The sequence below is a fragment of the Fusarium subglutinans genome, assembly GCF_013396075.1.
Source record: "Fusarium subglutinans strain NRRL 66333 chromosome Unknown NRRL66333_c0000443, whole genome shotgun sequence".
Taxonomy (NCBI): domain Eukaryota; kingdom Fungi; phylum Ascomycota; class Sordariomycetes; order Hypocreales; family Nectriaceae; genus Fusarium; species Fusarium subglutinans.
This window is the reverse complement of record NW_023502506.1, coordinates 844-13,509: the sequence shown is the minus strand read 5'-3', so window position 1 is coordinate 13,509 and position 12,666 is coordinate 844. Positions and strand designations below refer to the sequence as shown.

Below are 12,666 nucleotides of genomic sequence, written 5' to 3'. Positions count from 1 at the left end.
ATTAAATATAATTATTAAATAGGCTAAAAAGCTTACTTTAAGTAATTATATTAGGCAGTTAGTATACTACTTAAACTAATTTAATAAAAGTATTATTTTAAGTTAATAAAAACCGCTACTAATACTTATATTACACGCCTTATATATATATAAAAAGGGGTAGTAGGTCCTGTTATTTTTATTTAACTTATCTTATCTTATCTATAAACTAAAGGCTATAATAAACACTACCCTACAGTCCTTTTTAATTTTATAACACTTTATTATAAAAGAGAGTAAGAAATTAATTACTATAGTAATCTACTAATTACTACTTATAACAGATAAACTAATTAAGATAATCTTCTCACTGTGGGGGCGTTCTTGTCAGCATCTTCCGATCTCCTTGGCTATTAATGCAGTGGTGCTTGTTGTTCAGACCTTTTCTGCGGGGTGCGTGGTCTGAAGCTCAGCTTGGTGTGAAGTTCTCGTCGACGCAAATTTCCAAGCAGGAACTCGTCGCTCAAATAGCTCATCCAACTCATGGTACGTTCGACCTTTGGTCTCAGGGAACATCAGGATACAAGGAATTAAGTAAACCAAGGTAATACCGCCAAAGAAAAGGCCGATCTTTCGACCCTATCCAGCATTCTGATTCGACAGCATGAGAGGGACAGTATAGTTCTAGATCACGGTTAGAGGAACCATAGAACTAAGATCGGGATGACTTACGAACAAGATGCCAGTGGCGTACTGGATTGTTACTGCAATTGATGTCGTCTTTGCACGCAGGCTCGGGCTCGATATCTCCACCAAGCTGATCCAGCCTTGAAAAGGTTAGTCACACGACGACACGAGCACTGAATTTCAACGTACCAATAGGCGCGAGCGTGTTTGCATACACAAAAGCCCAAAGAGAACACAAGGCGACCAATACCATTCCTGAAGCGCTGGTCTGCTTCATGAAACCGAGCCCGCCAACAATGAGGCAAATAGTCGCCATTGCTGCACCACCACCGATGACGAGCGTCCGTCGGCCAACTTTGTCAACAGTGTAGAAAGAAATGATGATGCCTACTACAAGAACCATCCGCTTGACCATGTTGCCCAGAAACGGATCACTGACTCCAGCCAGTTGGAAGAAGTAAGTAGTATAGCCGAACATCAAGGGAACTCCAACAACGTTTTGGAACGTGAAGGGAAGCGTTGAGATGACGGCTCTCTTCATGTTGATCTTGTTGGTGAATAGAGCTTTCCAGTCTGAGTTTTCGTTGCCGGATTTAGCGGTTGCTGAGGACTCGTCCATCTCATACTGGATAACCAAGTACTCGCGATCGATATCGTAGCCTTCGACATTGCCGACAAGTCGCTTCAAGACCTTCTTGCCTTCATCATGTCTGCCTTTGGATACATACCAAGCTAAATAAACAAACATTAGCTATTAGTCTAGAAGGGTAAACGATCCGGGGACTTACAGGGTGTTTCGGGAAGATAAAGCATAGGGAACAGCCAAAGACCAGTGAAGACGAACTCCGAGTAAAAGATATGACGGAACGCCATTAGGTTTGTTTCCTCGAGGACCTTTAGAGCAATGGCAAGAAAGACTTGGCCTAAGGCGAAAGCAAGGGAGAAACTGCCCAGAAGAGCACCGCGGAACTGAGGGAGGGCGACCTCTGACATGTAGACCATGACTGATGTTCCCATCATACCGCCTGCACAGCCCGCCACAAGCCTAGCAATAAGAAGAGTCCACCAGTTGGGTGCAATGACCTGGATTACAATAGACTGATAGTTTTCCGTTAGTACTATGCCGCCGTGGTTGGACTTGAACAGACACCTACCAGAGTGAGAAAGAATGTCACTCCCCACATGTTAAACTTGCGACCGAACTTATCTGCAGTGACCGGGGCAATAGACTGGATCAGGATGGAGGTGACAAAGTAACATGCCGCCCAGAGCGAGATATGCTGCGAGTCGAGAGCTGGTTTGCCGGTTTGGGGATCTCTGACGGTAGCAAAGTACTCGATGAAGCCTTCGTTGGCAATGATACTTCTGATGACTGAGTTAGCATACCCAGCATACCTGTTGACCAGTAAATCAGTACTCCCAACGTCAAAGTTGGTGGTTCGGAGATGGTACATACATTCCTGCCAAAGAGACACCTAGTCCGGTGATATAGAGTCGCCAGAACTTCCTGACGCACTGAGCACGCGTCAAGCCCGCAAATGCAGAGGTTGGTGCTACATCGCCAGTCCCTCTTTTCTCGTCACGCCCATGCTCAGCCTGAACGATATCGACATTCTCAAGGCTTTTCGCCATTGTTGATTCTTCTTTCTTGGCGTTATCCTTGAGACAAAGGTGAATGGAGATCCACTGTCTTGGGGAGATGAAGTCAATGATCTGTAGAGACGCTCTTATTTATATCTACCAATGATCAAGACACCATCGGCGAGAATTCCGACCAGCATGATGCTGTACACATGATTTGCATCGACAATTCACCTGTTGAAAGCCGCTCGTACCCCGGATCCCCAACAGATCGGTAGCAAGAAACCGAGGAAGTGGTCGACTGTTGTAATGCGGGAATTATGGTCTAACCCCAGAGTAGAGTAGTAGTGCGGAATTTGCAAGACCACAGGCGTTGTAACAGGCCATCCATGACGGGCTTTTCGACAGTTGCGGTATTTCGGTCCTTGCATCGGCCGATGATTCCTCCAGTGGCGGCAAACTCATAACATGGCCTTACCATGACTGGCATGTTATGGGCAGCATTTACAAGGAACGCCTTGAATTTCAATATTAGCTAGTCCACGTTGACGGTTAACGGGCAAATATCGGAAAAAGCATGGAATATTGATAATCTAGACTAAAGTTCAGCAGGGAAAATGGGGTGATTGGCGAGGTTCAAGCAACGTCAGGAGGTCTGTAACCAATGGTCTAGATGTTCCGCGTACGGCCGCCACCGGACAGCTGTCCGCAGAATGGTGACTGAATGGCTGTGCTGTAGCTCAGTAGACAAAACGATTTGGCTTAAGGTTCAATAGAAATGCCTGCCTTGTGAAGAATAATATCTATTCAATTCAGTATCGTGCCCAAGGAGCTTGTAGCATACTTTGGGATCTGCTCCTACATAATAGAAAAATGGCAATTAATATGACTTTTAATTTAATAATGCTTGTAGATAATCATGCTGATCCATCTAAAATACAGTTCTAATTGACAGCTGCCATCTCGGTCCACCTCTTCCTGAGCACCTGCACAGCACTCTTTGGTCTCCGATCCCGCGTAAATACACCTTTCTTGTTGCCATCCACCCTAAAAATGAAGCTAGACGGAGTCTGGAAATCTGCAAAATTCCATACTTGCTCTCCAACAACGCTCTCCACCCTATCGAATACTCGATGTGACATTTCTAGGACCCGAGTCTGATATTCCTCACTCCAGGGAATGTCTCCAACCGTATGCAGCCCAGCCATGGTATTAGCGCCATACCCCGTCATGATGATTGTTTTGTCATATTTGTCCTCCCAGCTCCGCAAAGATTCTTCCAGACCTTGCTCTGCTTCTTCGAGGTCACCTGTATTAAGATACCAGCCGTAGTAACTATTAAGGCATATTACATCGAAAAGATCTGCAATGAGATCAGTGTGGATGCTCGCTTGGTTCTCATTGGCAAAGCATATAGGCCTTGTCGGATCCAATACACGGTTCAGTTTCACAAGTGGCTCCATGTACTCTCTCACACCAGGCTCACTGGCTGCAGGCTCATTTGCAATCGTCCACATCACAACACTAGGGTGATTTTTGTCGCGAGTAATTAGCTCACGTATGGCTTGAGCATGAGAAGCGCGTGTTTCGTCGTTCATCGTCTCTGGTGAAAAGGTTGGTATTGGCTTGTGCCCAATGAGCCCAGCAACAATGGTGAGGTTGAGACCGACTGCAGCTGTCTCATTGATGACAACGATACCATGACGGTCCGCATACTCGAGAACTTCTTCTGTATATGGGTAATGAGAAGTTCGGAAAGAGTTGGCTCCCATCCACTGCATCAATTGGAAGTCGTGAATCATGTAGGCTGAATCATGACCCTTCCCTCGGATTGGTGTATCTTCGTGTTTACCAAATCCTGTAAAATAGAATGGCTTTCCATTGATAAGGAATTTATTTTCTGAGACCTCGACTGTTCTTATCCCCACTGGTAGTTCGTAAGTGTCTACTACCGTGCTCCCAGAGAATACTTCTACACGAAGTTGGTAGAGATACGCTGCTCCTGGTTGCCAAAGATGAACCAATTCAGCGATCAGAGAGCCATTCAACCCAGAACGGCGACTAACGGGACATCCATCATCATCCAAAAGTGTCACTTTGATTGAGTGGTGGTCCAGAGGGATGCTTGTAGCAATATGGAAGTCCACAACACCAGTAGTCCCCTCTACCTTTGTGACAACTGTGATGTCATTGACAGAGATACTAGGAACTGTGATTAGCCACACAGATCTTGCAAGACCTACATAGTTAAAGAAGTAATGCTGATAATGTTGCTTTCGCTTGCCATTCTTGAGTGTCTCTATCCTTCCTGGTGGAATAGTATGCCAGTCAAGTTCATTGTCAACCGCCACAGTAAGGCGAACTTGCTTGCCAGGCTGAACAATGTCTGAGATGTTGATTTCGAATGGCGTGTAGCCCCCAATATGTTCAGCTACGAACTGATCGTCAAGGTACACACGCCCTCGATGCGTGGCAGCGTCAAAGCGCAGAAAGTAACGCTGTTGAGACCAGTTCAGTGGGATGGTGAAGCGCCTTTGGTAGTAGACCCATCCAACATGGTTGCGAATATTTGAATCAATGAAAATATCGTTGTAGCTGGCGGGAACAGGAACTTGGAGCTTTGGCGGTATGTTTCGTTCCCAGGCTCTTTCATCGTTGATGTCGACTGATTTGGCGAGGGCAAAGTTCCCAACGCCATCCAGTGAGACAAGCTCTCAAGAAGCGTTAGCCTGGGGTTTGAGCATAATGGACAAGATGATGCGGCTGAACTCGCGATCATATTAAAAAATATGTTAAATGTTGATTGAGAGAACATGTTGCTAATAAAATCCTGAAAATGAACCTTTTTCTACTGGGTACGGATGGGATCCTTCGGAGTAAGCAGCCATCACTCGCACAGGTATCCGATCTCCAATTATCGTGTGGAACTGCAAACTGGCAATTTGATCTCTAAACCAGATCATAAGTTTCCTTAATTGGAGAGTCATGGCAGCAATAGGTCGCACAAGAATCACCGTGGAGAGCTTCGCGTATCCTCGGTTGAAGCATCGGCCGATGATTATGCGAGGACCGTTCCCAATGTGCTCTAGCGCAAGAACTGGTCCCCTGCCACAGTCCTCGTGACAGCATTCCACTTTGACAACCGCCAATCATCGTCGCCAACAATGACTCACGAGTCGGTTTGCGGGGTAATACAGCTAGCAAATGAATCGCAGCAAAGTCAAGTGGGGAATAAACAACACCAGACGCCCCTCCACTCAGATTGGAGCTAAGGTAGCTAGCCAGCCATGTTAGCGGCAAGTTCGTCGACCGTAAAAATGATTCGACCTCGTTCCAACTTTCATATCACTTCCGGACACGATGGATTTTTCGCACGATGACTCCCCCGAAGCCGAGCTTCCATCCTGCAGTGGCTGCCGGAAACGGAAACTCAAGTGTTCCAGACAGAGACCAGCTTGCTCTAATTGTGAGCGATTGGGTGAGTTTACAACAGAGAGCAGGGCCGTGGGCCTCTTATTCACGTCATTCGGGTGCACCTTGTCATTACGAAAACCGTCGGACAAAGCCAGGCTTGAAAGGTGGTGCTGTCGAGAGTCTCAATCAGCGATTAGGTATGCATCAAGTGAAGCACATGGCTGCATAAGAAAGCATACTCATTGAGAACAACAGAAAAGGTCGAGAAAGCATTGTTCGGCTCGGGCCATGACCAAGGTACACAAGAATCCGGAGGCACAAAGCGTGATCTCTCTGGCAGCAGGACAAGCAACCTCAACTCGACGCCCCTGTAGGCAGTCCTTTCAACTCTCGCCGGTGAGTTACAGAAGCTAAATCAGAATATTGGGCCGACTCGCAAAAGACAGTATGAGTACGACCCATACAGAAAGGTCACCGAACTTTTCAAGAGACGAAAGCAAGCCGAAGCTGAGGATCAGCCTAAATGCAGCAATTGGGACTTTACTCAGCAACGAACTAGTCAAGATTCATTATGTAGGATCGATATTATTCAGGACCATTTGGATAAGCTAATCGAGGCACATTTCGACAATGTCCAGCCATGGATACCAATGGTTATCATAAGAGGCTTCCATGACCGACTTCATCAAGAGACTGAGCAGCGTATGACAATTGTGCTTGAGGCAATGATGATAGCGTCTTTGCGCTATGTCGAGATCAATGGTAACCCACCGGATAAGACTTTTATCGATAAAGAGACGTCGAGGCTACGAAACACTGTGATAATAAATGCGATGGAGGGCCTCAAGACAGAGAATCTTCAAGCACTCATTATGGTTGCATTCACCGAGGTATGTTGTGATTCTTGACTTTTCAGCACTCTAACTAAGATCTTAGATTGGAAATGGCAACTTGGAGAAGGCCTGGCCTGTCATTGGGTCTTTGACAAGGACTGTTGAATACATGGGACTGTCTCTTGAAACTGAAGTGTATCAACGCAAGAGAGGACTCTTATCAGATAGGTCATCATTAGCAGAGCCCCGAGATTGGCTGGAAGAAGAGGAAAGAAGAAGGATCTTCTGGAATGTCTTCATCCTTGATAGAATCTCATCCATCATCAAAGGGTAAGGACTCGTCGTTCTCTCACCACCAACCTGTCTGACAAATTCAAGATGGAGTCCAGGTATCGATTCAGTGGACATTCGCCGAAGACTGCCTATATGCGGCGGGGGCTGGTTCCATAACGAGCCAGCTGTTACACCCTATTTTGGTAACTGGGATGAGCCAGCAGCACAGAATATTCACGGGACGAGTCCTTACTCTGTTGGAAGTAATGCTATTGGTGTCAATGGACCAGCGAGTACTGGCAACACTCGGGCTAGCGACAAGGCAACTGGAGATATATCTAAGATTGGCGCCTTGGCCTATTACATTCAGTCAATCGATTCACTTTGTCAGATATCGAATAGCTTCCTACAACCTTCCGTGGACTTCACCAACAGACATGGGGTTTCTCTCTGGTTGCCTAAGTTCAAGGAACTCGATCTCCGTTTAGTACAGTAGGTGCTGTTCCTGAGTTGCGTTTGTTGCTGACAAAATCAGTTGGAAGACGTATCTACCCCAGCAGTGGAAAGACTCTGGCGTATTGCGTAAGATAATATAATGCCTGGCGTCATGGACCCCAGCATGACACTAGCCAATGCGACGCATAACACATCTGTTATCCTCCTCCACGAGCGCATTGCATACCCGGACTCCGAGCTTTTCAACCTGAATCTCCCTAGTAATTTCAGTGCCGAGAACTGCCTCAATGCCGCCATAGAGACAGCAAATATAACAACCAAGTACCTCGGGGGTTACCCGTCGGCTCGTGCTGTGCCACCGCAAATGGGAATATGCGCTTTCGTCAGTGCCAGAACCCTGATAGGTAAGATGCCAGAACACTCGCATAACCATGTCTAACACAGTCTTGCAGTTCACTCACAATACTACAATACGCCTTTAGCTAAGGAATTCAAGCATTTAATGAACAATTTGACAGACATGTCCAATCGATGGGCTGGCCTTGAACAGGTAGATCGAACAAGCAAAACTCCCAACTTTTTTGACCAGTTATGCAACAGTCTGCAAAGTCAGCACCAACATACCCAAACAGCAGTTACTGGCCAAAGCATGCAAGCATCCGTCTTGGAACTTGAAGTTGAAGGCCCTGTTCTCAGTTCGAGAATCGACAGTCCCGGACCCTCCCGAAATAATCACGCCTCCACGAAGACCAATCTGCCACCAACTGTCAATAACCTGACACCCAGAATGCATCATCCAAACCAACTGACCGACAGCCAATGGCATGCAGACTCACAATCCTCAACTACAATATCCAAGGATGAGTTATTCACCATATCTCAAACTTTGATGAACAACGACTTCCTTGGGCTTGATCGTATTGTTAGCTTTGAGGACATGATGTCGGTTGGAAATATGTCACAGTACTATGGTACTAATAGCTAGGGGGTGAATATAACATTTTCTTTTTAGCTTATGCTGTAGTGTCCTGATAACCGGAAAACTGCAGCCATAACCTGATTCTGAGACAATCTAAGTCACATGGTCATTAACTTAGTGCTAATCCCAAAAGCGGGATTAAATAATAGAATACACATGTTTACTTCGATTTAACAGAACCCCAACCGTTACATGCAGTACCACTCAAGCACGCAAGATATTACAACATAGCTATGTCCAGTCCCATCAAGTTAACGCCACCACTTCGTTGCCAGGCCCTGACTTATAACTGTTTTAATTCTCTTGAGAAATTGTCCCTTCTAGAATCCTGTCGAGAGTACCTGGTCCAGCATGTCGACAAAGTAGTCAGCGGACTGTTGTGTAATGCAGAGCGGCGGTTTGATCTTCAGCACATTCTGGTGATCGCCGGTGGGTTGCATGATGACTCCTAGTTCCAGCAGCCGGTTGCAGATGGCCCTGGTCTCCTCCGTTGCCGGTTCCAGGCTGGTGCGGTCGCGCACAAATTCGAGGCCCAGGTACAGGCCATCGCCATGCACGGTGCCTATGAGGGGGTGACGTTTGCCCAACGCCTGCAGCCGCGACTTTAGGCTGGCACCAACGATCCGCGCATTCGCCTGCAGCTGCTCCTCTTCGATGATGTCCAACACCGTGAGTCCCACCACTGATGACAGAGGTGATCCACCAGTAGAAGAGAAGAAGTACCCCTGGCTACGGTATCGATCAGCAATAGTGCGGCTAGTAATTACAGCGCCTAACGGGAAGCCACCGCCAATAGACTTAGCCACCGCCACAATATCGGGCACAACATCCTGCTGTTGGAAGCCCCAGAACCAAGATCCCAGACGGCCAAACCCCACCTGGACCTCATCGGCAATAGTCACTCCGCCCAAATTGTGTACTGCTGTATAGACCTCGCGCAAGTACCCGTAAGGCAGCGCTATGCCGCCAGCGTTGCCATAGTAGGTCTCGCTCAGGAAAGCGGCCGGCGCACGCCCTTCGGCGGCCAACGACTGTAGACGTGCCACCGCGTCAGCGGCATAGTTCTTGGCGGCTTTGGCTCCACGATAACGTCCGCGGTAGGCATTGGCCGCCTCGACGGTGTGCACCCAGTCGGGCCGTGTATGTAACGCGTGCGGATTGTCGGCGATCGACGTGGAAACGGCATCGCTGGCATAGGTCCAACCGTGGTAGGCCTCAGCCATGGCCACCACATCGTGACGCTGAGTGGCCGCTAGCGCCAGACGAATGGCTAGATCGACCGCCTCAGAGCCCGAGTTAACAAAGAAGACCGTATCAAGCGGATCAGGCAGTTGAGCGGCGAGCCGTTCGGCGTAGCGCGTGATGGCGGCATAGTGAAAGCGCGAATTGGTATTAAGCAGTCGGGTCTGCCGTGCGATAGCCGAGGAAATGCGAGGATGGGCGTGGCCTACCGAGGCGACATTATTGACCATGTCGAGGTAAACACGACCGTTGACGTCCATCAAGTATTCGCGCCAGCCCCGTTCGATCTGTGGTGGACGGACATAGTAGTGCTCCTGTACCTCTGCCACCACTGCTTCGCGCCGTTCCAGCAGACCTTCATCGTCTATATCATTTGTGGGCGGCGTTACGCCCAGCGCTGCGGTTGCATCTCCAATCACCACGCTCCACCCAGGCAGATCGAAGGCAGGGATCGCGGTTGGCACATTCATTGGATCAAGCGCGGTCAGCAGCACGTCAATGCGGCTGCCGGCTGCAACTGTCGCTACTCCCACCGGCAGAGCCGTCCCACCTTGTCGTACATATAGATTGGCAGGTATTTCAAGGGTGGCCGCAGCGGCGAACCAGGCGGCCGCCGAAGTAGGGACCGTGGAGGGTAGGCTTGGTGTCCTGGATGGGGCACCCAGCAGCGCTGGTCGCAAGGCCGGTAGCACGACCATATCAGCACCCTGGGCCAGTAAGTGCTGTGCGGCACGCTCTATCGCATCATTCTGAAGCCAAGCTCCCTCATCGGCCAACGTCGAGAGAGTAGAGGCATCCAGAACCACCGCCGATCGTGGCGCTGCCAGGATCGACTTGCCGCTCCAGCGCGGCGCTATAGCGTCGGGGCGTCCCAGCGTATGGCGTATCTGGGCGGTAACCACCTCCAATGGCACCTCAGTGGCGCGACGGAGGATCGTGGACTCGCGGTCCAGCGCTCGCTTGGCATACTCATTATCAACGTCGAGACGCACCTGTTGACGTCCACTGAGCACCAGAACGACCCCACGCAAGACCACCAACGGCCATAGCGCGGTAACCTCATCATCACTGAGATGGCGTCGTCGATTGAATGCGACGATAGCCGGCAACACGGTGCGGAAGCAGGCATCGGCGTGGTGTAGCATCGAGGAAACGGTGATGGCAATCTCTGCCACCGCCCACGATTCAATCACATCGCCAAAGTCGATCACGGCATCTGGGAGGCTGAGGACATTGCCATCCGGACGCAGGACATTATCGTCAGTGACGTCAAAGTGGCCCAACTGACGTGGCAGGCGATCTGATATTGGGCGTAGCAACGTTAACGCGTGTTGGCTGGCTTCGGCGGTAAGCGCTCGCACGTCGACATCGGGCTCAGTGGCGGTAATGGCGTCAATGACCCGTTCGGCATGTCGTAGATCCCACTGCAAGGTACGTCCCGAAGCAGGATGGGTCTCAGTTGCTAGGGCCACACTGATCGCGGCTGATAGCTCGCCCAGCCGTTGCACGACGGCCGGGCTGAGGTAGTGTGAGCCGGTCAGTGTGGTACCTGACACGAAGGAGATGATGCGGCAGTGTAGACGTCCCTGACTGGTCTGCCACCACCCCGACATGACACCCCGCGGTCCCTCAATGACGTGAGGGATACGCAGGGATGGTTCTGCACGGGCAACGGCAATGGCGGCGGCATCCTGCATCTCAATCTCCAAACCACTAAAGACTGGGTTACTGATCTTCAGCACGCCTAACGGCTCGGTATGGGCGGCAGTTAGGACGAGAAAGTTCTGGTCCTGCTGGCTGCCGAGCGGCCGCAAGTTGGCAGCAATGCCAAACTCTTGGTGTAAGAGGGCACATGCCTCTTCGAGAGGCAGCATTGGTGTGGGTAGTTCAACATGGGAAAAGTAGTCGAATGTAGTCATGATGATTCACCTAGTACTACAAAGAGTCGTTAGTTATCCAATGGTGCTGGATGGCGTTAAGTAAAGTATAAATGCTTCCCAGGTCTCTGTGCTAGCTTTTATAGCAGTACCAGAATAGGAAGGTAAAACGTATATATAAGATCTTGCATTCTTTACCCTATTTAAGGTTAGTGTAAAACTATATACACTCCTTTTATATAGCTCACATTTAGTAAAAGTGGAAATTTACTACTGCCTACAAGCTTGTACCCCTGCTAGTTTCTCTTTTACTGGAAATAGGATAGTACTTTAAATCCCCTACTTGTTTTTATTATTAGGGGCCTCGACACATTATAAATAGTTGCCTAGAAGGTTTTAATATTATCTTCTTTAATAACTTAATTATTAGCTGTTTTGTATTTGTATTACTTATATTATAATTTTAACTTACAGTTTAGCATCTAATAATGTCTTCTTGGCCAGGTTGCGCAGAGATGGACTTTTAGCACTATTTAGTCAAAGGGGTAATACTAAGATGTTTTATTAATATAGCTAATGCATTATACTAAAGAAAGGGCTAACACTTTCTGTCTAGGCAAATAGCCAATTAGTGCTCCAAACACTAAACAACCATACTCCGCCTGGCTGTAGACCAACTTGAAAGACATCGGGTTAGGCCATCTAAAATTAATTCATTTCTCCTCCGCACTTGTCCTCTGCAGCTTAGGAAGCATAAGCGTTCCCAGGACCTTTTTAATCGGTAAAGAATGCTACTACAACATAGGCATAATAGAAATACTACTGTAAAACCATGTAATTTGCTTTTCCAACAATGCAGCACTGAAGACAGAAGGAAGATTCTTACTATATTAACATAATTTCATAACATTCCAAACTGTTAGTTAGAAGAGTGGCGAGAGAAGGTCGTAACAGATACGAAAAGGTAAATAACATTAAGAAATACCAAAGATACAAAGATGTCCTTCCTCATTCCATCTAACCAGGATACCATATTTAAAGACTCCATTGCCGTTATCCACTGCCTTAAAGGCGCCTGCACGGATTATCGTACGGATACGACTTTACTTCTTTATCTCTGCACACTAGAAGCTTCAGACATTCCGTGATCTCAAAAACTGAGCTAAATCCAGAATCGAGGATATCATCATCATACGAGGGTTAGTAGCTGCTGTGATCCTGCTTACAATTCTCGCCAAGCAGGTTGAGCTTGTATCTAAACTGTTTAAACCAACGAGATAGGCTATTTTGATTTAGTATATATATATTTCCCAAGCTTATTTCGACATAGTTACGGTAATCGTAA

General features: G+C 48.0%; 5 protein-coding genes across 5 annotated transcripts; 2 read left to right on the top strand and 3 right to left on the bottom strand.

Moving 5' to 3' along the window:
* Positions 1–618: 618 nt before the first annotated feature.
* On the bottom strand, positions 619–2,298 carry FSUBG_13956 (general substrate transporter; the record flags this gene model as incomplete). The annotated part of the gene is made up of 6 exons (XM_036678901.1): positions 619–663; positions 712–806; positions 856–1,398; positions 1,455–1,764; positions 1,821–2,061; positions 2,123–2,298. 6 exons carry the CDS (start codon positions 2,296–2,298, stop codon positions 619–621), a joined length of 1,410 nt encoding a protein of 469 aa, XP_036530585.1.
* An 893-nt stretch (positions 2,299–3,191) lies between these two features.
* On the bottom strand, positions 3,192–5,234 carry FSUBG_13955 (beta-glucuronidase; the record flags this gene model as incomplete). The annotated part of the gene is made up of 2 exons (XM_036678900.1): positions 3,192–4,960; positions 5,090–5,234. 2 exons carry the CDS (start codon positions 5,232–5,234, stop codon positions 3,192–3,194), a joined length of 1,914 nt encoding a protein of 637 aa, XP_036530584.1.
* A 389-nt stretch (positions 5,235–5,623) lies between these two features.
* On the top strand, positions 5,624–7,263 carry FSUBG_13954 (uncharacterized protein; the record flags this gene model as incomplete). The annotated part of the gene is made up of 6 exons (XM_036678899.1): positions 5,624–5,725; positions 5,813–5,858; positions 5,917–6,031; positions 6,128–6,551; positions 6,598–6,824; positions 6,873–7,263. 6 exons carry the CDS (start codon positions 5,624–5,626, stop codon positions 7,261–7,263), a joined length of 1,305 nt encoding a protein of 434 aa, XP_036530583.1.
* A 99-nt stretch (positions 7,264–7,362) lies between these two features.
* On the top strand, positions 7,363–8,208 carry FSUBG_13953 (uncharacterized protein; the record flags this gene model as incomplete). The annotated part of the gene is made up of 2 exons (XM_036678898.1): positions 7,363–7,627; positions 7,676–8,208. 2 exons carry the CDS (start codon positions 7,363–7,365, stop codon positions 8,206–8,208), a joined length of 798 nt encoding a protein of 265 aa, XP_036530582.1.
* A 314-nt stretch (positions 8,209–8,522) lies between these two features.
* Positions 8,523–11,363, bottom strand: FSUBG_13952 (plp-dependent transferase; the record flags this gene model as incomplete). Its single annotated transcript, XM_036678897.1, has 1 exon — positions 8,523–11,363. The coding sequence occupies one exon, from the start codon at positions 11,361–11,363 to the stop codon at positions 8,523–8,525; it is 2,841 nt and encodes a 946-aa protein (XP_036530581.1).
* Positions 11,364–12,666: the final 1,303 nt, after the last annotated feature.